Genomic DNA, 27239 nt, shown 5'->3' with positions numbered 1-27239 from the left:
CTTCAACTCCAAAACAATAGCCTTAGTTAAATATACTTATTTTAATTAGGATTCTGCTATGGACAAGGACTATACTGTAACTCACAGAATGGTTTAAGTTGGAAAGGACATAAAAAATCACCTAGCTCCAGCTCCACTTCCATGGGCAGAGCTGTCACCCTCAAGATCAGGCTGCCCATGGCCACATCCAACATGGTCTTGAACACCCCCCTGGATGGGGAGTCCAGAGCTTCTCCGGGCAGCTGTGCCAGTGCTTCACCATCCTCTGAGTAAAAAAAGGCTTTTCTCACCTAGAAGCAGTTTCCTCACCTTGATTTAGTTGAAAGCTATCTCCCCCTTGTCCTTTCATTATCAGATCATGTAAAAAGTCAGTCCTCATCCTGTTTGTCAGCTCCCTTTGAAGGCCACAATGAGGTCCCTCCAGAGTCTTCTTCAAGCTAAACAAGCCCATCTCCCTCAACCTTTCTTCATAGGAGAGGTGCTCCAGCCACCTGATCACCTTCATGCCTCCCCGCTCTGGATCTGCCCCAACAGCTCTGCATTCCTCCTTATTTTGTTTCATGTTGTTATGTATGTATAAAAATAAAATCTCTTCTACACCTTTTTGGATGCCTGCTATGTTAAAAAGTTATAAATTATTTGGGCCAGAATACAAACCCCTAATTGTTGCTACTGGTTTGTACAAGTTAAAACATAGTACTCATCATCTGCTTACAACACTGTGCCAGTGAAAGGTAGCACATTCAGAGTTGGTGATTACATTACAAATCTACAATCCCTGTTGCATTGTCTCAAGTTTCAGAAGATAAATATAATTCCTGTGCTTGTTGCAAACACCAAATGAGAGGTAGCTGATCTGAGAGTCCAAAAGTTTGATTTTGAAGTTGTTATAAAAATTTTAGATTGCATAAAGCAAAGACAGTAGCTCTATATGTGCATACATGACAGTCCAGAAGGTCAACTGCCCAAATAATCCACCGCTTTCAAAAAGCTCAAAACAAACAAAAAAATTCAACTTCAGAAAACAACAGCATAGCTTTCTGTTATCTCAAATGCTTCCCACCAAAAGACATTACTGTGCAGTATTTTCCATTTAAATATGAACATACCAAAAACAGCTTACCAAACAACAGATCACAAGTCAAGTACACTTATTATCAGTAATAATGGAACTGATAACTAAGCATCAGATATTCCTAGATAACAGTAAGCCTAAATACAAACTTAGAATAGAGAAACGGTTGACTGAAAAAAAATGCCAGCTGCAAGGGAATACACTTCCCTAGATTCTTTTTAACTAGTTAAATTTAACACATTTATTTAACCGTGAGATAAATTAAGACAGACCCTTTAAATAAACTGTCTTGAGGAACCAGTACAATACCTAGGGATACTTGTTTTCTAATAAATATATTTTCTACGCCCAGCTTCAGTGAAACATTTATGTGAAAAGTATCTGTAAATGAACTGTGGATCTATTTTTCTTGAAACATTAAGTGTTTATTGTGTTGTTTTAATTTTCATGAAAATTAAAGATTATCATTAAGAAAAAGAGGGTATCTTGGATTTACAGGTACACAAATAGCAGTTCATTGCACAGCAAGCTAAAAGAGTGTCTGAACCATTAACAGTTATTTTCATTACTTTAAAGACATTTTCATTAGTAAGTAAATTTAAAAGTAAAAACTTCTTTTTGAAAAGCTTTGATTCTAAACTATGTTTTGGAATGACAGGACCATTAGTGAGTATTTAAAGAACAACAAGGAAAAACATGGAAGCAAGAATCATCTTACAATCTCATCTCAATACCATAAACATTTTTTCTTTTTGCTATTTTTTTTCCCCTCACTATTTGCAGATAGAATAATAAAGGCAGACTTCAATAAAGATGAAATCCTGGGAAGTGAGACAGTTAACAGTTTGTCAGATAAAGCACTTTTTCCTTATCAGAATAAGCATAACAGATGTGACTAATGACTAATAAAATACACAAGTTTAAATACGCAAAGTATGAAGGATGAAGCATGAAGAATGGAAAAGAAAGGAGAAAATTATCAGGACTGTCACTGAAGCACTACTTCTAACTAACACCTGACAAGCACTTCATTCTTCTTTCTTTCACAATGAGTGATCTGATTCACCTGACTATGAAAACAAAGACAGTGAAAATACAACTGCTTAGAAGAGGCAGAAAACAACAGTCGTGGAAGAATTATAGGAGGCATTCTGTCTCCTCGAAAAAGAATCTGCAGTCTTTTGAAACAGTGATCCAACATGAAATGCCTGCATCTACTTCGGTAGACGATTCTACTCTGCGCTTTTATCTGGTATAATATATATATACATATATATATCTAATCCCTGTTCATTTAAATTATGTGTACACATCCACATGTCATGGATTAATTCCTGAGGAAAAATTGCTCTACTGTTAAACACTGGCACATGATCTATTAAAGTAAAAGCGGGGTAATGATTGGCAAACCAACTCTGAAACCATTAAGAAGCAACAGCAATTTGAGAAATTTATACATTATACAAATTATACATTAGAGTGGCTGGCAAGTAAAATAGTTTTTAAAATGTTTTGAAGCAAGAATCAATTTAATACAAACTAAAAAGCTACAAAAGATACCCACTGAGAAGAGGTGGATTGAGTGCAGAAGTTAATGAAAGTCGATTAGTTTTCACAGAAAACAATACATGCAAAAAGCAATAAACAAGGTTCAGCAAAAGTCAGTGCCCCTACCTCAATTAACATAACAAGTTTACATATTTTTAATGTGTTTTAGTAAGCTAAGATAAAACAGCCTGCTGCTGAGCGCCTGATTCTTGTAGAAAAGGAGCAGCAACTATATCAGTAACTCTTGGCCTGGAGTTTTCTCTCCTCTGAGCCTCCTACAACTCTCATTAAGCATAAAGAAAGGCTGACTAGATACATGAAATAAACAAAAACAAGAAAAGGAGCATTTCATTGCCCTTGAAGTTTTGATCTTCATATAGTTTTCTTTTTAACCTTTGCAATGTTTGAACCAACAAAGTACAAAAGCTAAAAATGAAATTAACTAATGCTTTAATTATATTTCCTTTAAAAATTTAAGAACTAGATTCTTAGTCACAGAAAACATAATGCTTTTCACATTTCTCCTATTCTGTAGATCACTTAACTTCCATTTCAACTCTTAAAAGAAGTTTAGGAACTAAAAGTACACTGTACTTCAGAACAGCATGTCTATCCTGTTTCTACATAAGGAGCTGTAGAACTCCTCAAACACTATTTGAAGACATAAATTCCAAAATATAAGTTCCAAAGCAATGAGATCTGTCTGTGGGACGAAAACCAAAAAAATCATTTAATTCAGTCCTCCTCATTTCATTTCTTCAATATTTTTTAAACATAAATTCAGTTTAAACCCTTCCCCCCAAAAAACCTTAGAATTTGTATAATTGGTGGTATTTTGGATAAAAATAAGTAAGCTTGATGAAACAGTCTCTTTCAATACTTGTTACTATGTAACTATGTTCTAAATTAACACTAGGCATATATTAACTACTGCACTAAAATTTCCACTGCTAAAGAAATTCCATAAAGTATTTTCCATCTTCACTTCCTAATATTGCCTGAAATTACTATTTTTTGTTTTCTTCTTTCCTGATCTAAGTGTAGTTTTAGTAATGAGGTGAGATTTCATGAATTACATTGTAAACAAGGAGAGCTATAGAAAATAGTACTTTACCATTCTGCATTCATACACTTCACACATCTTTGTAAGGTAGATAAGCACCAGTAAGGTTCATAAGCTGGAAATCAGGTACAGTGTTGTTCAAAGTTTACTCAGAAATGGTACACTAGGGTATATCCCACAGCACTGCTGTACAATTAAATGGGAGAACCCCAGAAGTTTGATGAGGATTTCAACTGCAACAGTGCGTTAAGTGTTCCGAATTGTTCTTGGCTGTCACATTTTAGAATATAACCAACATAATTTGATTCTGTAATAACATTTCAGCAGCTTCGTTAATTACTTTACAACAATATTAACAAAAAAGACTGGTGTACCTATGAATAGTACAGAAATACAAAGAACAATATTTTGAGATATAAAGCATACCTGTGTTCGCAGAATTTCACCTTTTGACAGTTGCATATCACCAGTCAGCTCTTTCACAGTAATACCCAGTGGTTCAAGACGCTTGCTGAAGTAATTTGTCATTTCAGCTGCCAAAGCCTTCATAGGAGCAACATACACAATCTGCAACCAAAAGGACGCTAGCTTGATAAATGAGCAAACCCCAGAATGTTGTTTGTTTCATGGCAACTATTACAAATCACAACTTATTAAGAAAGATGATGCTGGGCACTTACAGTGAAAAATCTTAATAGCGATATATGAAAAGTAGTTATCTTTGCTGGAGGAGTGTGCAGCTGTTTAAAGGACAATGGATTTTGTTTATACAGCCTCATCACTTTCAGAATTGGTTCTGCATCAAAGCTAAATGGATTTTCATAGCTTTTCACTCGCATAATAAGATTTTTAGAACAGAAACAAGAAGTGCTTTATCAGTAATGAAGTAAATTAAAATTAGCCTTATCTTCCAGTTGGAAAAGAAAAATCTACTTGAAAATTCCAGATTTCGTATTCCGTGTAAAAATATAATGGGTTTTACCTTACAAGTTATAAAGCTGTTACTTGGTTCATTAAATTCTTACCTTGAACTCATCCTTTTTGATAACACCATGCTGAACATGCTGGCGAATTTCATGAAGGATTGTCAGCATGGCAATGTTAGTCTTCCCAGCTCCAGTGGGTGCACAGATTAGCATGTTCTCATTTGTGTTGTAGGCAGTCTCAAAAACTATAGATTGGATTCGGTTCAGTCTTTTCATGCCTTTAAAAGCAAGTTGACCAATCTGTTAAAAAACAAACAACATACACGTTTTAAGTTTTTCATGTAAGTGTGCAGAAATCATAAGAAATAATGCACAGTAACAAAACTTGGGATAACTGCCTAGATATATTTAGTATTATTCCATGGCTTTTACTGTAATGTTACCACCTCTGTTTATCAAATTTTGTACAAAACACAGGAAGGAAACATCTCTTAAAAATAATCAAAATATTTGGCTGTGCGCTATTTAAGTATTTCACTCATTCTTCATAAAATTCTGGGACCAAAACTAACACGCAGTAAAATAATTGTTAATAATTATATGTTAGTAAAACAGCAAAAGTCACAGCAATAGAATAAATATCTTTACGGTGATAAACTATGATCACTTGAATGAAGGAATATTCTACAATACATAGGAACCTGCTGAAGAAACAGATGGTATTTAAAATTATTTATGATTAATTTAGTTCAATTAAGTTAAATTGCATAGAGACACAGAAAATTCAGTAGCAACCCTCTCTGTGGTTCTGAAGAAAGACCCACCTTACATTTTTTAACTGTTTAGATCTCCAGAAAGAATGTAAAAACTTGTTATGAGCAGCACCAAATAAACTTGGGATGCTTTAAAAAATATTAAACTTTAGATAGTAGAAGATTATAGCTCTGAAAGTCTATTGCACGTTTAAATTTCACAAAAGGGAAATTCCATTATAAAAATATAATAATAATTGTTTCCCTAATCTGACAATAATAAATAAATAAACAAATGATTTTTTGTCAAGAAAGAACTGCTGCAGACAGGTAAAATCCCCAATTTCAAGAACCTAATACTTTTGCAATGGAAAAAAAATGGATCCTCAAGATATTAATTTGCTAATAGACTTGCACTTTTTTAGTTACTTTTCACAGTTGTAGAATGGCTCAAGGACCTCAAGGATCACGAAGCTCCAACCGCCTACCACAGGTGGCAGGGCCTCCAACCTCCACCAGGCTGCCCAGGGCACCATCCGATCAGGTCTTGAACACCTCCAGGGATGGGGCACCCACAACCTATCTTGGCAGCCTATCCCAGCACCTCACCACTCTCATAATAAAAAACTTCCTCCTGATATCCAAATGAAATCTTCCCTCCTTCAACTTAAAACCATTTCCCTTTGTCCTGCTATTATCCACCCCTGTAAAGCATTGACTCTCCTGTTTGTAGGCTCCCTTTAGGTGAAGGAGCAGTGACATCACCCCACAGGCTTCCCTTCACCTGATTGAGCAAGCCCAGCTCCTTCAGCCTGTCTTAGTATGGGAGGTGCTCCAGCCCTGATTACCTTTGTGGCCCTCCTCTGGACCCTCTCCAACAGTTCTCTATCTTTCTTGCATTGGGGGAGGGAGGGCAGATCTGGATGCAGTACTCCAAATAGTACTCAAAAGGGCAGAGTACAGAGGGAAGATCACCTCCCTGTCCCTTCTTGCCAGACCTCTTCTGATGGAGCCAAGGGTAATATCTGCTTCCTGAGCTGCAAGAGCACACTGCTGGCGCACATTAAGTTTTTCATCCACCTCGACCCCCAGGTCCTTTTCTGCAGGGTTACTCTCACAGACAGCTCCTTCCTCCAACACAGGTGCAAAACCTTGTACCTTTGTTTTCAAAAAGTAATCAAGTTTAAAGCTTGCACAACACTGAAAAAATAAGTTCCATTCAAATTAAGTTTCATGGTTGCATTTGTAGGATTGGGATGTCTGAGCACATCAGAAATTTATTAAAATAACCACTTTAAACTATTAAGTGTTTTTGGTGAATAAAAAGATATATATTTCAGCGTTACAATAGTCTTTTCTATCAATATTCCTTTACAGTTTATTTTGCTTATAAGAACACAGAAGCTTACTTGCCTTGCATCAGGTTTTGTATGTACAATGTTTAGTTAGTGTATCATCTTCAAAATTCCTTTCATCTTCACGAAGTAGACCATTATAAAGTGCTAATGGGCTTCCTGGAGATCTGCTGATTACATCAGTGCTATCATAGCTCAGTTGAATATTTTTATGGCTTCTTTAGTCATTTTTAGTTTGTAACTTTCCTGTTACTTCATTTTGAGATTTCTTGTCAGGTCTTTGAAAAGGATTGTATTTTCTTTCCCCTCCTATTCCATTTAATTAGTTTTAGAAGCCATTTATAAACACTTTGCAGTATTTATAACAAATGATGTACAGAGGATAACCCAAAATGCAACCAGTGATTATGTTCAATTACCAAAACACTACACTGCACAAAACATGTATTATTTAAAGAAGCAGCTTTTTTAACTGAAGCAGAAGTATAGCTGTGTAAAGTCAGGAGTATCTTCAGAAAATATTTTTTCACAATCTTTAAGTAATCACAATTCCTTAATTGTGATTACTTAATATCCTTAAATAATGTACATCAAAGTGTTTTCTTAAAATGCTGCCTGTAGGAATACACTGCTCCAACTTCTGTTAATCTCCAAGAGGTCAATGTAAGCAATCTTCTTTCTCTATCTTTGGGAGAAATTAAACATACAGTTCTGTCCTATAACCCTAGTGCATGTAGGGTCTGGACAAGGGGAAATGATTAAAAACTGGAAGAAGGCAGATTTAGACTAGATATTAGGAAGAAATTCTTTACTGTGACAGTGGTGAGACACTGGAACAGGTTACTTGGTGAGGTTGTGAACGCCCCCTCCCTGGATGAATTCAAGGCTAGGCGGGATGGGGTTTTGAGCAACCTGGACTAGAAGGAGGTGTCCCTGCCTGTAGCAGGGCGGTTGGAACTAGATGATCTTAAAAGGTCCCTACCAACCCAAACCATTCTATGATTTCTAAGCAATAATTTGGTTAACACCAGTAGCAAAAGTAAATGTTGTTGAGGACAAAAACACATCTTGAAAACAGGCAAGGCTACTGCAGCTAGGTTAGCCTGGAAAAATCTAGTAGAGATGAACAGTATAGATAGAGAACTGCAGTTAGCTTTTGGCCAAACCTGAAAAATGATGACCATAAAGCAGAGACAGACATCAGGTGAAAGGGATCTAATTTGAAGCATGCCATGCTTCCTGGATACTGTGAACAATACAGGTCAGAATTAAGACAGAAAATGTGCTAAAAAGCTGCATCTAAGCATTTCCATTCAGCAATTCTCTGAATTTAGGATCTCAGAAAATTAGGACACTGAAAACTGCAAAGTTGTAAAAACTGAAAAGGTGGTGAAATAAAACGTTTCTTGCACTGCAAGCAGCGCTACAGATTTAACAAAACTATCACATACACCTTGAAAGGATACATGCTGCAGGATATTACTGTTCTAGACTTTCTGGTAAATTTCTTACTACAGTAGCTATCAGTATGCAAAACAGTCTTTTCTGATGTAGGCAAATTACTGATGCAGGCAAATTACTGATGCAAAACTTGAGAGAGGCATAAGGCTTCCCGCTTGGCTTAAAGATACGTTTGATAACAAGTAAGCAAAAACATGTCCACCTAAGGAGTAAGCATGGCAGGGAAGTAGTCTCATGCTTAACCATCCAGGACTTGGAACTGTTCATATCAGAGATAAGAGAATTCATCTCTCCAGGTCAGCACTGAAACTTGTATTGACTAAAGACAAATACTGAAATCAGGCAAACTAAAATACTTACAGTAAGAGCTATGCTATAATATTTATAAGACAATCAGAATTAGCACCTGCTCTTCCCTCATCTTTGCGTGTTCTCACTTTGAAATTACATTTCATACAAATACAAATTAAATTTCATCTTGAGTGTAATTTTAAACAGAATTTCAAACACTATTCTTTACACTGATGATTGATTACTCCCAGGAACTAAATTGTGCCTCTAGGTATGCTATCAAAGTAAAGTAGGTTACTGCATTCCTCTTACACACATATACTTGAATTGTCATTGAGAAATGACTATATCCTAGCAGTACACAGAAGAGGCATTTCATTTACTGTCCAGTCTTAATCACTAAAATGACTAAAACCACTTTGAGTCACTTCCATTAAAACATTTGCAGAATCACTTCCTGTGCTTTATACAAAAATAAAAGTCTTCATCTTTAGTTAACAAGGCAAAAATGTACCGCTCTCAAGAATAAAAAATGAGCCTTCAGTAAGTTGATTTCTCAGTTTAAATATTTTTCTTAATATTCTAATTTAGCGAAATCAGAAAACACAATAACTGCAATGTCAGCAGGTAGGTACAGCTGGATTTCAAATACTACAGTGATTAAAAACAAGAGAGGGAAAAACAACCCCAAAGCCACTACCAACCAGAAAGTTGGATTTCTCTGTGCTACATGGTGTTACACTGTGGTAGAACATGCCTATCTGAAATGCCTCAGGAATTTTTATTGGCAATTGGTTTCTACCATATCATATTTAAAACACATACCACTGAATTGACAATGTGTCCAATATCACAACTGGTAAACTAATTTTTGTCTTCTGTTGAAAGCAAATTTAAAATTACAGCCTTTAGGAGAGCAGGGTGACAGCATTTCATTATGCACCTCAAGATGTCATTTCTAACATTTCATATTTCAGGATAATATTTCCAAATTATTTACTTATATGTTATATAACTTAGATATTATCACTTATGTTATTTGTTAAGAGCAAGCTAAACTATTTCTTCCTAAAAACATCTAACAAAAAAGGCAAACTAAAAGACTATTCTGAAGGGTAATTATAGTTAAAACTAGTAATAACTTTAAAGGATTGAATGAAAATGAGAGAATATTGAGAGAAGAATATTTCTGGAGAAATAACTGTTGGTGTCATAATTTTTCTACAGCTCAATTTTGTTCTCCACTTCAGTTAATTTCACACTACTGCTAACCAAGAAGGGAGTACCTGTTTTACAATATAAAAGTTAAATGATTTTTTCCTGCATTGTGCTGGAAAGGACTTTGAGCACAATCAGTTGTGTTGGTTGTTTTTTTTTTTTTGTTTTTTGTTTTTGTTTGTTTTTTGTTTTTTTTTTTCCTATCAGAACACAGCTATTTCATTCTCCCAAAGAAACCAGCAGCACTCCCAGAAGTTATTCTGCTTGATTTACTGTAGGAAAGCAACGGGTAGATGAGGGAAGCTGAACATCTGAGTTAAAGTTACCATGGATTGGGAACTGCAATAAAAAATACTTAAGAAATATGCCCAAATGACATCTGATTTTAAAAAAGAAATTGTACATTATCATCCTCAGCAAATCAAGTATGCTGTAATGAATCAGGAAACACACAATCAAGCCCCTCCAGAGGCTCTTAAAATAAGCCAAACAGTTGCATTACCTCTTTGATATTGTATGCATCCTCTAGTAAGACACTGTAGAGTATAACTGAGACTTTTGGCTGCCATATCTGGGCTTCATTCTTATTGAAATAAAGATGTACAACAGGAGTTCAATGAGAAACTTCTTCAACATATTTCTGTTGAACCGTTCTGCGCTTTTTTTTTTTTTTTTTTTTTTTTTTTTTTTTTTTTAAGGTATTCAAAATGACTTTCGTTGGTTGAATCTTTACACAAATTAAAGTACTGACAGGTGTAAGTAGGCACTTTGTTTGATTACTTTTAGCTACAGACAGATGCACCTAATTCCCACAGTGGCTCAGCAGGTGTTTCCCAGCAGCTGGTGCCCTTTACTGCTTTGCCTTTGTAAGTGTTCCCATCAGACTTTCAACAATTTCAGAGGCAGTACTACACAACATACACATACTCTGCAGCTGTGTAGAAAATGAAACAGGCTTAATGGTTTCTTCAAGTCAGTTTTACTTCATGTTAATATTAAGATGTGTATTTGTTTATCTACACTTGTTATTTGCATGAAGGAGACAGGAGCAACCCAAAACCCAAATAACTGCAAGAATATGCAACAATCCAGAGAGAGTTACATATAAAAACAAGATTTTTTAGCAAATTTTGCATAATTCATACACAGATGAGTTTAAAAAACTGAAAGAAATGAAATTTTCTATGTTTACTAATACAGTGCTCAGTATTAGCCTCTGTCCCATATAGTCAATTAATTATTCTTGTCATTAAAACCATACTGCCTGAGAAATGACAACCCAGATTTTACACAGCTGCTTTCAATAAAGAAAGTTGCACATTACTAGTACTTAGACCAAGCAGAGTATCCATAAAATGAGGATCTGTTGAACTTTCAATTACAACATCACTAGTGAAAGACCATTTGAAAACACTACTTGAAATTCTGAAGGACTATTTTCTTGCTGTACAAACACTTATCAGTGTTTTTTAAAAATATTTTCATTAATATCAAACCACTGAAAATAAAAACATGTTCATGCATACAAAAAGAGCACATTTAATAGATTTCAATAGCATCCTTGCCACCCTTAACATCCCCAGTACCTTAAGTGCAGCTTGTTCAGGTAACACAATAACCAAAACTCTTATGTGAGTATGTAAACAGACAAGCTGACACTGAAAATATGCATTGCTATAATGTACTATCTAAAAAACTTCCCTAACAGCATTTAGAAACTGATTGTTCAAGAAAAACAATGAAAACATTCCTGATCTTAAAAAGAATAGAAGACTATGAAATATCTTCAGTGAAACCTCACATGACAATGCTACTCAAAGAACAAATGATCAGATCATAATGTAAGCAGAGACAATTTTAAGGCGCTACAATATATGTCATACCTTAAAGCAAAGGGAATCCTATGGGCCAAAAAAACAGACTAAAGGTATTTTTTCACCTTTGTGGGAACTCATCTTAAAAATCTGTGTAGATGATCTGAAGAAAGCCGTATTACCAAGGACACCTGCAAGCAGTCTGATTCTAAAAGAATCAAACTCGTGCCATATCAGACTAAAGAAAACATCCCTCTGCCAAGCCCATGAAAATAAAGATCTATGACAGAAGTAAACAGGGAACATTGTTTTGGAATAAGAAAAAGGTTAATTGCAAATTATTATTGTTTTAATCAAGGAGCAACCAACTGAAAATGTAGATGCAAATGGGCACCTGTGAATGTCTCCAGAAATACCACTAACCTAAAATTCAAAGAAAGAATCTCTCAATTACTTCCCCATACTTATGCCACAATAACAAAAGCTCGAGTTCATTATAATTCTCTGTTGAATATTCTTCTGATTTCTAAAGCCAGTAGTCTGCTTTTAAATGAAAACAATATAGTGATTCAATTCACATAATTATACCAAAAACGTAAGTCACACTATATTAACACCTTAAGGAGCACATAATTTTAACAAATACAGGTTTACTTACATCTGATCACTTATATAATTCCTAGCTCTGAAAACCATGAGCAACAAGACACATTCCTTTCTGTCCCGAAAGAGATGAACTTTGTTATTGCTTCCATAATGGTGTATTGACACAAATGTATGTATGGTCTGCTACTCAGTGGAAGATGCTTTCCGTACTTCATAAAATCTGACAAGATGACACTTCTGTTTATGTCCATCACCAGTAATTCACCATGTTCCCCTCTCTTTTGTATCCCACATGCATCTGTATAAGGGGCACAGATCTGTTTTGGTGTTTTATTTCTTTTTTTTGGTTTTTTTTTTTTTTCCTTACTCATCTCCCTTTTTTGTATTCAAATCTTTTCTTTCCACTGAAAAATTAAAAAAACAAAACTGTGTAGCTGAAGGAGACAGAGGGGGAGGATACATAAGATAGTGGTGATGACTTTATTAAGAAGCATCTTCAAAAATCAACTAAGAATCAATAGGAAATACACGTAGAAGAATCATAGAAACACCAAGCATAGAAAAGACCTGCAAGATCATTCAGTTCAACTGTCCACCTGTCATCAATATTTCCCACTAAACCATGCCCCTCAATACAACATCTAAACATTTCTTGAACACCTCCAGGGACAGTGACTCAGCCACCGCCCTGGGCAGCCCCTTCCACTGCCTGAATTCTCTCTCTTGGAGAATCATTTCCTAATGTCCAACCTGAATCTCCCCTGCTGCAATTTGAGGCCATTCCCTCTAATCCTACTGCTAGTTACATGAGAAAAGAGGCTGATTACCGCTTCACCACAACCTCCTTTCAGAAAGGTGCAGAGAGAAGACATATACAACACATATGGTGTGTTTCTTTATATGTACCTACAATAAAAATATAAAATTTAAGTATTATTATTATTTTTTAAGTGCCTAGGATAACTTTGGACTGAGAATGGAAGTAGCATCATGGATTATGAGCAAGAGGCCAATCACGTCACACATTCTTAACGCAGAGATGCTTCAGAATAGTTTGTTTCTCACCCTGTGTTGACAAGTCCTCTCAAGGACAGCATCAAATGTATCTTTATGACAAGTCAAAAATCACAGTTCTGAAATGTTAAGGATATATCACAATCCTTACCAAAATTTATATATATTTTATTTAAATAACTTTGCTAGTTATGTTCTAGAGGTAATTCATGAAATAGCTAAGAGATAATCACATTCATGATTTGCTTCAGCTCTTAGGAGCTAGCAAATATCTATGATGTGTATTTCAGAATAAATAAATCCCACCCATATGGTCAAACTTTATTTCTTGATTTCCATTTCAGTATTGCTACTCTAAAAAACAGAAAGTCTTTATCCTCTAAAAAAGTTAAGTCTTTATTCTCTCTCCTTTCACAAGAAGTAATAAGCAGTTATTCAAACATTACGTCATATATTTTGATACAGTTTTCAGACATGAAAAAAACTCTCATTTCAGGAGACATATACATTGGAAGAATCATTGTATGGTGAAATCAGATTGTCAGACAAAATTCCATCCATTAAATCTGTCTTAATTACAAATTTTGTTATATATCTACTTTTTTTTCTAACTTTTTGTTTTAATGGTAGTTTCTCCAACTTTGGATTACAAGCAAGTATTGAGATCAGAATTCCATTGTATACGTTGTGTGCCATGGCAACAGATCTCTTTGATGACAAGTAATTTTTATTTCTAATAAGAAACAGGATTTTCCTATTCAAAAGATAATAATTTTATGCAAAACAGATTGTAAACTGCTGGTTCGTTATTGCATGTTTAACCTCTGTAGAATATTCACTCATAAAAGGTGAAGACACCCCAAATCCAAAATATGAGGGCTGCTGCAAAAGTAATGCCTCCTATATTAATATATTTGCCCATGACATCAGAGGTGATTTTGGGGGTATGGTAGATCAGTAGAGACTGATCTGTCTTGCCAGTATTCTGTTACACGTTGTTGCCATGTGACAGATGGCAGCAGAAGGGCAGTCTCGCAAAACGGCATCTGATATAGAAGTGCATATAAAGCAAAGGTGTGGAATTGAATTCCTCCAGGTGAAAAAAAAAGCTGTGCTCATTGACATTCATCGATGGAGACCAGAGAGTGGATTTCAGCACAGAAACGTGGTGGGTGGTGTGTTTCATTCACCTCCACTGGTGCAAATTTCTACAAGCATAGCTAACAGTAGAGTGTTGAAAAATAGTGTTTTGTAGCTCACAATTTGCTCTATCAAATAGTTTTATTGTGTTATTAACAGCTTTTTTAAACACGGTATGAAGATTTTTATTCTTTTATTTTTAAGCTGGGACTAACATTTGTGGAACTTGAAGATTTTTGTTGTTTTTTTTTTTTTTTTAGATCAGCTTCCTAGTATGCTTTCAATGGATAAATAACAAAAATCTCAATAATATGAGAAATATGTTTAAACTAATCGTTCCAACAGTCAATTTGCTATTTGGAAAATATGCAAATGAAATATACACTGAAATAATCTGTAGAATAAATGTTCAAATACTCAGGATGTGAAAAATGTAATTTATGCAACAGCATCTACACTTTGATTCAGTGGGCCTGTTTGTACAACTCAAAAAGCAAGAAAACATTACAGGAGAAAAAAAGGGAATATTGATTTTGTAATAATTCCTTCATATAATGTACAGGGAAAAAAAATAAAAATCTTGTGTTCGTATAAGGAAATGGCTATGGCGTGAAACAAAGAAATAAATCCTGAAACCCACTTTAGGTAAAAACCTGAAGTCATTTTTCACCAACAGTAATTTGTTAGGTAAAACCTGTTTTCACAGTCTTGAAGAGGAACTTTCCCTGACCTGAGTTTATGACTTTAGAGGTACATTTATTTGGCAAAAAGTCTGGTGCAAAGCCACCTTTATAGTAAGTACAAAAATATATTTCAGTGGTAGTCAAGCTGCATGTCAAGCAGCCAAAGGCTCATACATTTAAGCTTGCACTTAGTCTGTTTTTTCACATTCTTGTTATTAAAACAACCTAGCTAACATGCCCCTTTTGTAAGTAACAGTACAGTAATTCTTCAGACCAAACAGATGTGACCAACTAGCTACTTATAAGCCACTTGTGCTTGTACTGTGGTGAAAACACAGCTCTCCAAATACCAGTAAATGCCAATAATAATAATTATCTACAAATTGTGTTGGAGGTGGGATTTGCTGCCTTGCAGTAAAGCAACTATGCTGTCCTTCTCTGTGCAACTCCTCCTGTGGGATGCAAGCACCTTTCTTCCACTGACAACATAAGAGATGCTCCTGAGCAGCAGCACAGCATCTTCCACTCAACAGGCATAGGAAAGAAAGAAAATGATATGACATCCATGGAATTACGCTGTGGCAGGAGGGGAAACAGTACAAACTGAAGCTTAGAAAGGTAGGGGCATTAAAACTGCTGATAATGTCAGCAGTTTATGACAGATGGTACATTGTGCTTTTACAGAAGATAAATTGTGAAAGGTTGGCCACTTCATTTCACATTTGCAATCTACTGATTGCAGTTATTATTATGGGATATTTTGGGATTAAGCATCTGCAAGAATTTGGATTTTTCCAGTTTAAATCATGTGTTTCATCTTAGTATCTCTATCACAGCCAATCTAGCCATAAGGTTTCAGATAATGCTTTATTGAACCAAAATATATTATTTTGATGAAAATATGTTATTCATTTATTATGGAGTGTAGCTTAAGGTGTATTCGGATTACACTTCCAAGCTTACAAATAACAGCTTCCTACTGAGACACGTGCTAATTTGAGGTATTTTTTTCTCCCTTCGATGTTGATTCAGTTTTGCTATTTTGCCTCACATTTGTTCCAAAAAATGAGTCTACAGTTTTGTTAATGTGATTTGTTAAAATTATTACTTAGTGAAATGTATTTATGTCCTCAGACAACATTTATGTCAACCTAAGGAGGTAAGAGAAATATAAATAATCTAAAACAATACTTAAAATATTTTAAATGCAAGATTACTTCAGCTTGCAAGATAGAGGTTTAGCTCTTGCCAAAAAGTTCAAAATATAAATGAACTCCTTATCATGATCTCAGTTCTAGACTCAAGAATTCTGAAGACTAAATTTAAACCAAGCATTTACCTAAGTAAATATTACATAGTCAAAGACTGCACCTTAACACCTGTGACCAAAATCATAACTGAAGAGAAATACACATACAGCACTTAAAAATCACTCTTGTGCAAATGAAAACCTACGGACTAAAAAGTAATGCTCCTATGAGACTAAATTCTTGCATAAATAAACACTTCACAGTCAGATTTAGTTCTTTTCAATCCTCAGGGAAAATACATTCAATAAATGCAGTTCAGGTTTTTAACCTTAAATTCGTGCAGTTACAACTTGAAATTCTCAAACCAAAAAGTTGGCTCCTTTATAATATCACTGTGTTGAGTGCAATCTATGATTGTTAGGCCTGTGTTGGACTTGATGATCCTTTGGGTTTTTTCTAGCCTAAATGATTCTATGATTCTCCCCCCTAAAACGGAATCCACACCAGCCATTAAAAAAACAACTTGCCATAAGTCAAACCTAAGTAGAAGCACCACTCTGCTGATGTATGTGTATGTTTAAATACTCATCACACATTCGTAATTCTTTGCTGCTGACAACTTGTTAGATATTCCATTCTTCAAGTGATTTGATACACACAATGAAAAACAAGCAAGTACATGTGATAGAATACTGCTGGTTCTAGACTGTGAATATTAAACCACATTTGTTGCTATTTTCTTTATTCCTTACCTCAGCTTTTTTACCACCATATCATCAATAAATTTTAAAAAGTTAACATGTTACTTGCATTCTTTCCTCATTGCTCTCATTTCTATCAGCTAATTTTTACTAATAATGCAGCCTTCTTGCTACTCCAAAGCAGTATTCCAGAAGGTTTCGCACCCTGTACAGCACACGGTACTCAATACTATGCACCAGCATCATGCTATAAGAATAATCTGCACAATAGTGCAAAGCAGTCACTAGCCAATCTTCAGCAGTCAAGAGAAAGAAGCCCAGACTCACTTTTCTGTGTGGCTTACAGAAAGAGAACAGAATGGAAATAACCTTGTTGTTTCTTTATTTTTTAAAGAACATTCAAGTCACAGCTCTAAACCACAAACAGCTGAACAGGTAATGACAAAGGAACTGAGAACTGCAGCTCACAAAGTAGAAGTTTAGAGAACGAATTTCCTTGATCAGATTCATCATGAACAAAATGACACCCTCCAACAAATATTCTCAAAATTAGTGATGAAATTAAATGGCTATATCTGCATGTTACAAATCACATTATTAAGTGGTAATGTTTTCTCCAAATTGTTTTTAATAGCAAAGTTAAAAAAAAGTTCATATCTCTCAACTGCTTTACTCACCTCATCTAAGTCTTTAATGTAAACAATTTTCTCTTCAATTCCAATAGGCATTGGTTCACTATGGGGGATCTTCACCTCTTCATACATTTTGTTGTTTTCCCTCTGAACTGATTCTGGTAATAACACCTAAAACAGTATTACAGGAAAATTAATTGAAAATATGAAAACAGAAAATTTAATTACTTATATACCACTTCAAATAATGTTTCATTACTTCCCTTCAAAAAAAGGAATCCCAAATAAAAGCAATTCTTTTTGATTCATTTTATAGATAGCATAGAACCTCCTAAATGGAAAATAAACAGTTTTACTACTCAGAAAATGGTTTCAAAAGGATTAAAAAAGAAGAAAAATAAAATATAACTCCACTTTACTACATTTCAAGAATAGAAATTTCATAAAGTCAGTTCAATGGTTTACAAAAATCGAAGGAAAAAAACAGTATTTTAATGGCCTAAGTGACCCTAGAAATAAAAATAATCCGTACTATAAATACTAACATATTTATTTCTTCTAGGGTTAAAATAAAAACAAAATGTGTGTATTTAAAATACTGAGTAAAGAATCCAGCATAGGATTCCCATTAGTAGGGAAATCTCACAGAGAACAAAGGGAAACCTGCTGCACTTTGCTTACGGGGATAGTTGTACTGCTGTAGAAGGGCCATGCATCAAACACGTACCTTTGCACCTCCAATGAATGCTGATGTTTTCATAGCTTCAGCTCGGGAATCGTAAACATGTGGATAATGAATTCTGTTGAACTCTACCTCTCTCTGTCTACTCAGGACAGGCATACTTCGAGCATTCAAAAGTGCTAATTCCCTGTAAACAGAAAAATAGCAGAAATTCTGCTCACTGTAGGCAGCCACCACAAAAGCTAGGCAAGGTACATTAAAGTAAGAGCAAGAGTTAGGGAAATGTATGAAAAAAAAGCATTGCATAAAGTTATTAACAATGGAGTTTTACTTTGTCTTCACTGGCATTAGTTAAACTATGTTCTTATAGCACACTTGTTAAATAAAAATCAATACAATCACTGCAACGCTGACTCCCTAAATTAATGCAAGTTTGCATCTTTTTACATTATATAGCAACAAGTATTCATAGTTAAATAACAGTACCACTGTATTCTTCTCAATATGAAATGCAACACCTTATTTGCTTCTTATTCTTACCCTCCCTTATTCTTCCCACTACCTTTAGTTGATAACATGGAAAATAGTACCCATTAATCTGGAGAAGAAAAAAAAGATAGTTTTGATAGATTTAGTACAGAGTTCATAAATCTTAAGCAAGAAGTGTACATACAGAAAGTAAGAAAGATAGCCTACCCCTCTAATCTGCATCTCCAACCCACATAGATGAGACCAAGAAGATTCTCATTAAGCAGATCACTGCTCTCTTTTCCTGAAAATTAGGTTTTCATATTAAACAAATTCTACACTTGTAATAAAACGTGACTTGAAGTCAGAATCACCTCATCTACAAAGCAAACTAAAAGAAAATAAACATTTATGGTAGGTTGAAATAGCAATTACAACAGAAGTATTTTTCAACATTTGGCATTTATTACCTTTGCATTCGCAGCTCTTTGGGATCAAAACACATGAGTCCTTCACCAGAAACTTCTCCATCTTCCCCAGCTTGTTTTTCTCTTCTGGCATTTCGTTTTTCTTCACGACGATATTGTTTCATTAACAGCTTTTCTTGTTCAGACTGAATTGTAACTTGACAACCATAGTTGGGTTTAGCATTTTCACCTATAAACTTCTTGCACTGCTCTGCAACATGAAAACAGGTATGCATCTTTTTAAGTACTAGATTCCATCATTTTTGTTGCCCAGTTTTCTTCTAAACATATGTTTTTTTAAAAGGCTTAGCCTTACTTAATTATGCAGAAGTTGGTCTTAAGAGTCCATAAGAAGTAACAGCTCATAGGACATTTGAAGTCACGGTGCAAGAAAGATTCTTTATCCCAAAGCAAGAGGTGGAATACTGCAGACTAGCAGCAAAAGGAGGGGCTATCTTTTTGGGACTGATGATAATTTCATCAACACTGGAAAAGTCACTTATTTGTCCCCTTAATGTGCATACGTTGCTAAGTAAAAAGGCTGTGCATGTAGACTAAACAAACTTGTTTTGTTGTTTTTAAAACAGCCTCTTCACCTAACATTAACCGTGCATTTACTGGATAACATGACTGCATTGAAAGCATACCCACAGCTTCGTTTCCCTGAACACATGAGAAAAGAAGTGTTATTCTGTACAGCCACAAGGACTCTTTCCTTTTATGTGGAAAAGCACTAGGACTGAACAGTTCGCAGTATAAAACTGAATAGTTACAGTACACAGCAAATCCAAGGAACTTGATAAAGCCCAGTCACATCTGCTTTTCCAATGCCATTACTGTTATTAATTCCAAACTTAAAACAAAGACATAATCAAGTCTTCTATATGCATTGTGATGGATGGATTTTTTTGTTTGTTTTTAACTGTATCAGTACTTTTAAACATCTGACTTCAAAATTCGGCAGATTATTAGCTGCAGAGGTTTGATTGAGTGTAACATACTCAGCTGTTTTGAATGTACTACTGCAGTCTATCTCTAATGTTGAAAACTGAAATAAACTCAATTGAGTGACACTTTGAAGAATCTGTGCCATTGTCTTACCAGCAGTAACGGGGCACTAAATAAGGCATCTACAACTTGTTAGATATTGCTAAATTAAATCTAATAAACTGTCAGAATTCCCACAGCAATAGCATTAACTCTGTCTGTCTCATATTTAAAGGGGATAATAATTGATACAATTTTCTGCCGAAATTTAATTCAGACGTAACACACTAGGGCTACTTTGTCTGATAAGCACAACAATCATATTTTTAGCAGTGAAAGTAAATTGTATAATAACAGTCATGCCATAAATATTCAACATGTGCACACTTCTTGCCTTGTGCCTATTTTCACAAGACACTAAGAGCTCAAAGTTGACTGTTTTTCCAAATCCTAATGACTCTCTTCCCCACACGCAATTTTTGGAAGCTGAGACTTGAGTGCCCATTAGGGATTACACTTCAGTCAAATAAAAAGAAGAGGGCCCTACTAAAATAAACAAGCTGAACTTGGGGCAGAGCATCTTCAGTCTCAGAGAAGATACTCAAACACTATTAACTTCTTTACTACAGTGAAAGAAGCGCTAGGGCATCAGTGGTAAAAGCTCGTCTTGAAAGTGCAATACTGAAAATATCCTTCCTACATTATTCTAGCAGAAACGTCCACTGATTGCATACCAAGAATAAATTTGCAATAGCTTCCAAAATAATTTTATTAAATAAGAAAATACTTTTCTAACAATTTGCACACAGTAGAAAGACTATAATAGTTTAGTTTCTAATGTAGGACTAGGGGTAATGGGATGAAAGTACAGCATAGGAAGTTCCACAAAAATGTGCGGAAGAACTTCTTTACAGTGAGGGTGACGGAGCACTGGAACAGGCTGCCCAGGGAGGTGGTGGAGTCTCCTTCTCTGGAGATATTTAAGACCCACCTGGACGCCTTCCTGTGTGACATGGTGTAGGGAGCATGCTTTGGCAGGGGGGTTGGACTCGATGATCTCTAGAGGTCCCTTCCAACCCCTACAATTCTGTGATTCTGTGATTCTGTGATTTATTTTGATTATCTGAGAAATTAAAAAAAGCCCACCAAGAACAAAATCTTTTTATACTCATAGTTTCTGCTTTGAAATCACTAGGAAATAAAGCTTATGTTTTTTCTGATTAGTTTAGACAAATCATCAGCACAGCAGAAGGTGAACTCGCAAGCCCTTGCCTAAATAGCATTATATTTAAGAGAGACAAATTACGGTTTATTTGCATTTTGAAATTATTGTGAGGATACAGGTGTCTAGCAGTATTAGATTGAACTACCTTTTTTTCTAACTCCACGTGTTGTGAACACGCAGCGGATTGCACAATGCTTTTTCTTTGCAAGATTTATCCCAAATCACAATCAACTCACAGTCAGATTTACTTTTTGTCAGGACAGACAATAGGAACGCTTGTATTTAAGCAGCCATTTGTAGAAGATTTTAAAACTAATAGTCTGTGTGGGCTATTAATCTTATAAAAACACAATCAAAGTATAAAACTTGAACTCTCTTCTTCCTTTCATTTATCCATCTTTTGGTTTAACTATATTTTTTTTTTTCCAGAAGTAGTTTTACTGCGTTTTTTCTCCCTAAGACATTTATGTAATGATATCTACAAGGTGGATAATACAACAGATGAGGAATAACTGATGATCAACTTGTTGCCATGGTAGTGCACTAAAATAGATGCAACTGTTAATAAAATTATTTACAAATTACACATGCCTATACACAATTATAAAGTAAATATGTGACATAGGCTTATTTACTCTGATATAACACCCCACCATTACCAAGGAGGTATTTTATAATTACTTACCTTGCAGAATCTGGAACTTGTTATCATTTTGACAACTCAAAGATCTTTCCACAATCACAGACCTGTTCTGTAGGAGCTTCTCTATAAGTTCAAAACCTTCCGGGCCTAGCAGTTCAAATAGCTACAAAGAAAGTCATAAGACATTGTGCAAATTAGCACAGAATCACAAATAACCAATTTTAATTGTAATAAATTTTTAAACAAAATTACAAATTACTAATAAAGCTGCAGAAATTCCATCCCTGTTACAGGATGTTAACAGCGATTTTAAAGACTTTCAACTCCAACCAATTCAGCCCAAAAGGCACCATCACTAGCATTCAACCAGGTTCTCTGTCATAAAAAGTTTTCAGCTGAAAGACTTAAAAATCTGTTGATCTTCTGTATTAAGTAAAATATAATCTCTTGCTAAGATTCCTACATAAAATTCAACTCAAGACTAAATGTTACGCATTTTTCTTATATTTATGATGTATTTCCATTTATCATTTTATGAAAGAGTAGAACTTCAGCATTGTAGGACTCAAATATTTCTGCTCCTACCATGTAAAGGAGAGGGTTTTCTTACTATCCTGTATTTCATTTGCTAGCTCCTTAGACAGTTTTGCTGTGGCCGCCTGATTACTGCCGTCTAGGAAATAGTGTTATGTTGCTTCTTACATATTTGCAAAATGTTGAACAGTGTCAAGGGCAGCAGATTTGTGATCCCTCTTTTTCAGTCCAAACTGGACTTCAAAAATAGGTTGCTATTTAACAGTAAAGAGGAAAAAAAAGTGTTACTCCTAACCCTCAGGATTTCTGAGAAAAACATCAGTCATGTTTTTGTACAGTGATGTCATGAAATTTATAAAATTTTGTATTTCTTTTATTAAAGTAACTACCTACTGGAAACTGAAGAATTAGTCTGGAAAAAATATATATATCTATGAAAAGAATGCAACAAATGTGGTCAAACAGAAAATCCTCCACTTGGATAAGAGTAACAGTGCAAAAATACAGGACATTAAACTGCTGGCTAGACATCAATTTTGTTGACAAGGATCTCAAACTATAATGGATTTCCTTTTATCCAGCCTTCTCTAACAATCATCATTAATTCTTGTCTTTTACATAGCTATTCTCTGTCACTTTACTGCTACATTTTCTTCAACTTCAGATAAAGACATAAGAGGGCTTTGTTTATATATCAAAAAAGAAAGCAGCAAGCTAGTACGAGTAAATTTGAAGAACAAGTATTTTGTAATGTATATGGCAGAATAAAAATTAATTTAAAACCCAAAAAGAGTTTGAAATAACTTCGTGGTAGAAGAACCAAATACAAATTTTGCTACTGTTTTCTCAATTACAGAATATGATCAGGACAGGGAAATCTGATGGCTTCAAATTCATCCAGATCTGAGCTGAAATATTCAAGGAAACACACACAGTGTGTGCATATTCAGACTTACTGTTTTGACAATAAATAAATAAAAATTAATCATAAAAATAAAAAAAGTCAAGCAATACATTATTCCTAAAACAATGATTATAGACCTACAGCTCTGTAGAGGACTTCAAAGTATCTCTATGACTAGAAATAAACTATAAAAGGATCCATTACAAAATACGTTTTTCTTAGTTGACATACCTGAGATAGTTTTTCAAAGAGAAAAGCCTCTTTCCACAGCTGTTTTCCCAATATACACTCAAAAAAGCTATTTGAACTGGTCAGAATAGTAGAACAGTGCAAATAAGCAGTAAAGTTACATGCCACATTATACTTCAGGGCCAGAGACAGGTACTACAATAAGACAGCACTTCTCACTTTACTTCAGTGCTCTTCTTTTGAACCCCTAGCTCACTAGGGATACAAAGACATATCCTAGCCTCCAGTTCACTGGTCAAACAGAACCAAACACGTGACAGTCTCTGCAATATTTACATAAAATTCACTTCATTTTGCCTTCTTGATTTTTGAACAGAATGTAGTACTAATTTGCTACCAGCAGTTTGAGAACAGTCTATATAATCTAGCAAGGCTTCCTACTGTCTGAAAAGGAGGGAGGCTTTGAGAACATTTTAAACAGTTCAGTCAAACTGAGATCATTGTCCAAAACAGAGAAAAGAAGGGAAACAATATAGAAGAACCAGCAACAATGACCTGTTCTTACTGACTGATAAATTGTCTCACCCCCTCTGGGAGCTTGCCAGAGATCATAGGTAGGACACAATCATGAAAAGCTAAACCAAGAGGTAAGGGTAAGATCTAGGACATGGCAATTAAGCTACGCATCTGACACCATCTACCATTGATGGTAGAAATGGTGACAATGATAGAAAGAAATGGCAAAGAGCAGAAATAAAGGAACTTGAGGTCTAGTCTGTGAGGCCAACATTTTATTAATTACCAGATGTATTCATACGGTAGGGAGTAAATCACTGCTTTCTAATTAAGGTATTAAGAACTGGCACAGAATCCTGTTGTTTCAAAGATTCTCTATCTTCTTGCTTGCTTAGACTTTCAATAACAAGTCAAAGTCCGTTCAAAAGACTTTCTGCCATTCCAGAAAAACTTCTGATACTTGTTGGAGTCTTTAAATCTTATTCCCAATGTAACTAACTAAGCAAAAAACAATGTGAAGATGATAGTCACTATTAAGGATCTAAACAACAACAGAACCTCAAGGTAACTCATGAAAATTGATTTATGAGCTGGAGAGGAAATAAACACTACTTCTTGGATCCAATTTCAATCAAGTGAATGAAGAGTCTGGCATCTTCAGATAAAACAGAAAATTTGCCTTCTTTTTTAATAATCACACTACTCAAGTAATCTTGATCGAAGTCTAACGAGCAAACACGAGTTTAAAAAAACACAACACAGTTTATCTTACTCAAGACGGAAAGAGGTGTCAAAATTTGCGCAAAGTAACCACCTCACTGCTGCTATCAATCTTACACTGGAAAGCTCTTACACTTCATTGCGACAGAGTGACTGCTTAAATCAAAGAGCAGAAAAGAGAAAACTAGGAGCTGTTTTGAATGAAAACCATCTTGTAGGAGAGAAGGAGCATCATAGCAGAGACAACATATGTTCAAGAAACAAAGTGCCCTTTTGCTAGACCACCTCGTATCTATAGTAGTTGGGTTTTTTGTTGTTGTTGTTGTTTGTTTGTTTGTTTTCATTTTTTATGGTATACATCAAGATTATTGACAAAGTTTGGAATGGCTAAACCAGTTGCAAAACAGAAAAATCCACTATACCCATAGTACTTAGTAAACATTAAAAAATCCCCAAGAAGATCTTACACACGTTTGTGCGGAACTTCTAATGCTTCAGTTTGCGGCCATTTCCCCTTGTCCCATCATCATGTAATGCCGAAAAGAGTCTGGCCCCATCCCTTTGCCTCCTGCACCTTAGATATTTATAGACATTGATCAGTTCAAAAATTAATCATTTTGTTGCAAGAAAGAGAAACTGGAGAGCACTAGTTCTGTCCCTTTTCACAAAAAGGAGGACAACGAATGGACAGGCTACTGTGACTGGGGCCTGGCTCAACACCGGCTTGAGTCCTGACAGTTTCCTCTCATTCTTTTTTAATGAGGCTTGCCATCTCAGCTCTCTACATCTTTAATGTTAGGAACTGCTCTCAAACTGCAGAGGGTAAGCATTTAGGGATTTTATTAGCTTTTTTGAGGGCTAAGAAACATGAATTCATAGAATCATGATCCATTCATTGTTCTTTCACAGTTAACTGCTATTTCCTTATGCCCCTGCCTACAACATCTTCATGCCTGGAATACAGGAACAAGATAAGCGTTTACAATGAATTTTAATATTAAAGAAAAAAAAAAAAAAGCCACAAAGACTCTCCCATAGAACAGGCTCATTTTATTCTTGCTGCTAAAATCATTCATAGCACTGAACTTACATTTCATCATGAAAGAATGAAAAAATTAGACACAGAAATCAACTGAAAAAGCTGAATATTCCTTCTGCTTGCCTCTCAAGAGAGATTACTGTTAGGAAAAAGATTTTAGACACAATATTTGATTCTAGAATAAGGGTGGAGAATAAAAAGTTGAAAAAATATGTTCTACTCCTCACAATTTATATACTTTAAGAAGCTAATTACTATGTTTGCTTCCAAATTAAATGCTCTCCATTAATCAAACCCAGGTGCTAGAAGGGTCATATCCATTCTAATAACCCGCAGGATAAAATTTTTAGCATTCAAATGCCAACTAGAAATCATAAATCTTAGGAGGACAGCAAAACTGAGGACTATGTTGATGACAGCATAATGGCATATTTTAATGAAGAAATAACTAAAGTAACAGCAAGTTCTCTTAAGTATTTTCCTAGTCTCATAATTATTTCTAGTAAATTCTGCTTATTCTCTACTTATCTTGATTGCTCATCCCAACAAAGGGACAAAAAAGAAATCGATGATGGAAACAAAGAGTGTGGGTTTGAATAGTGGACCTGGTTCTGGCATTTTAAGCCCATAACCTGAATGCTGTTAGTAACTTCTTGAGCCTGCATTAAAGAAGATTAGATACTAAGTAGCATTGCAAGCTACATTTAAAAATATATATATATTAAACAAGGTTGGGTGCAGGTCTCAGATTACAGATATTCAGAACACAAGCCTTTCTGCACAGCCTAATAGGAAAAAGAGATGCATATAGTCTTGTTTGGAAAACTTTGTATGTCTCTAAGAGGAAGTGGCACAAAGTGGTGTAATTCTGTAGCCCATGTAGTTGCTACCACATCACGTTATATACATTATTATACATTATTCTGGCATGAAATGTCAGTATCCTAGATCCTGAGAGGAGGCAAAGGAATTTAGCAAATATTCTCAGCTACCTTTTTATTAAGTTATTATGAGGCAAACTAGACAGCAGTCAATAATTGGAGAGGTTGTGTGTCAGTCAGCATTTTCTTGAACACCAGCCAAACTATTATGTCCCTTGAAGCAGGAACAGATTGTGCCCAAAAGGCAACCCTGAATGTCTTCAATAAAAGTACCAGATGACTTCAGCTACTACTCAGTGACCATGAATACACAGATGATGTGATACATGGTCACTCTCATTCGTTTGAATGATTTCTTAAATTTCATTTTATGTGCGCAGTCTTAATATCTGGAAGAAATTGTGGTAAGTAATCAATCTAGGAACCAGAAGACAAGATGTGTCACACTGCATTAG

At 35.1% G+C, this 27239-nt stretch overlaps 1 protein-coding gene across 2 annotated transcripts in view; it reads right to left on the bottom strand.

Annotated features, from left to right (window-relative positions):
* Positions 1-27239, bottom strand: part of ASCC3 (activating signal cointegrator 1 complex subunit 3) — a 247440-nt gene that overhangs the window by 183102 nt on the left and 37099 nt on the right. For both annotated transcript variants that reach the window (XM_015858848.2, XM_015858850.2), the window contains exons 5-10: positions 22044-22164; positions 19150-19357; positions 18257-18398; positions 17575-17700; positions 4712-4912; positions 4113-4253 (exon numbers count right to left, since the gene is read on the bottom strand). In XM_015858848.2, the coding sequence (XP_015714334.1) occupies positions 4113-4253; positions 4712-4912; positions 17575-17700; positions 18257-18398; positions 19150-19357; positions 22044-22164 (939 nt within the window). The remainder of the gene's footprint in view (positions 1-4112; positions 4254-4711; positions 4913-17574; positions 17701-18256; positions 18399-19149; positions 19358-22043; positions 22165-27239) is intronic.

This window comes from Coturnix japonica, chromosome 3, assembly GCF_054131305.1.
Source record: "Coturnix japonica strain WE chromosome 3, WE-NBRP24, whole genome shotgun sequence".
In the NCBI taxonomy this organism is placed as follows: Eukaryota; Metazoa; Chordata; class Aves; order Galliformes; family Phasianidae; genus Coturnix; species Coturnix japonica.
This window is presented reverse-complemented; position numbering and strand designations above follow the sequence as displayed.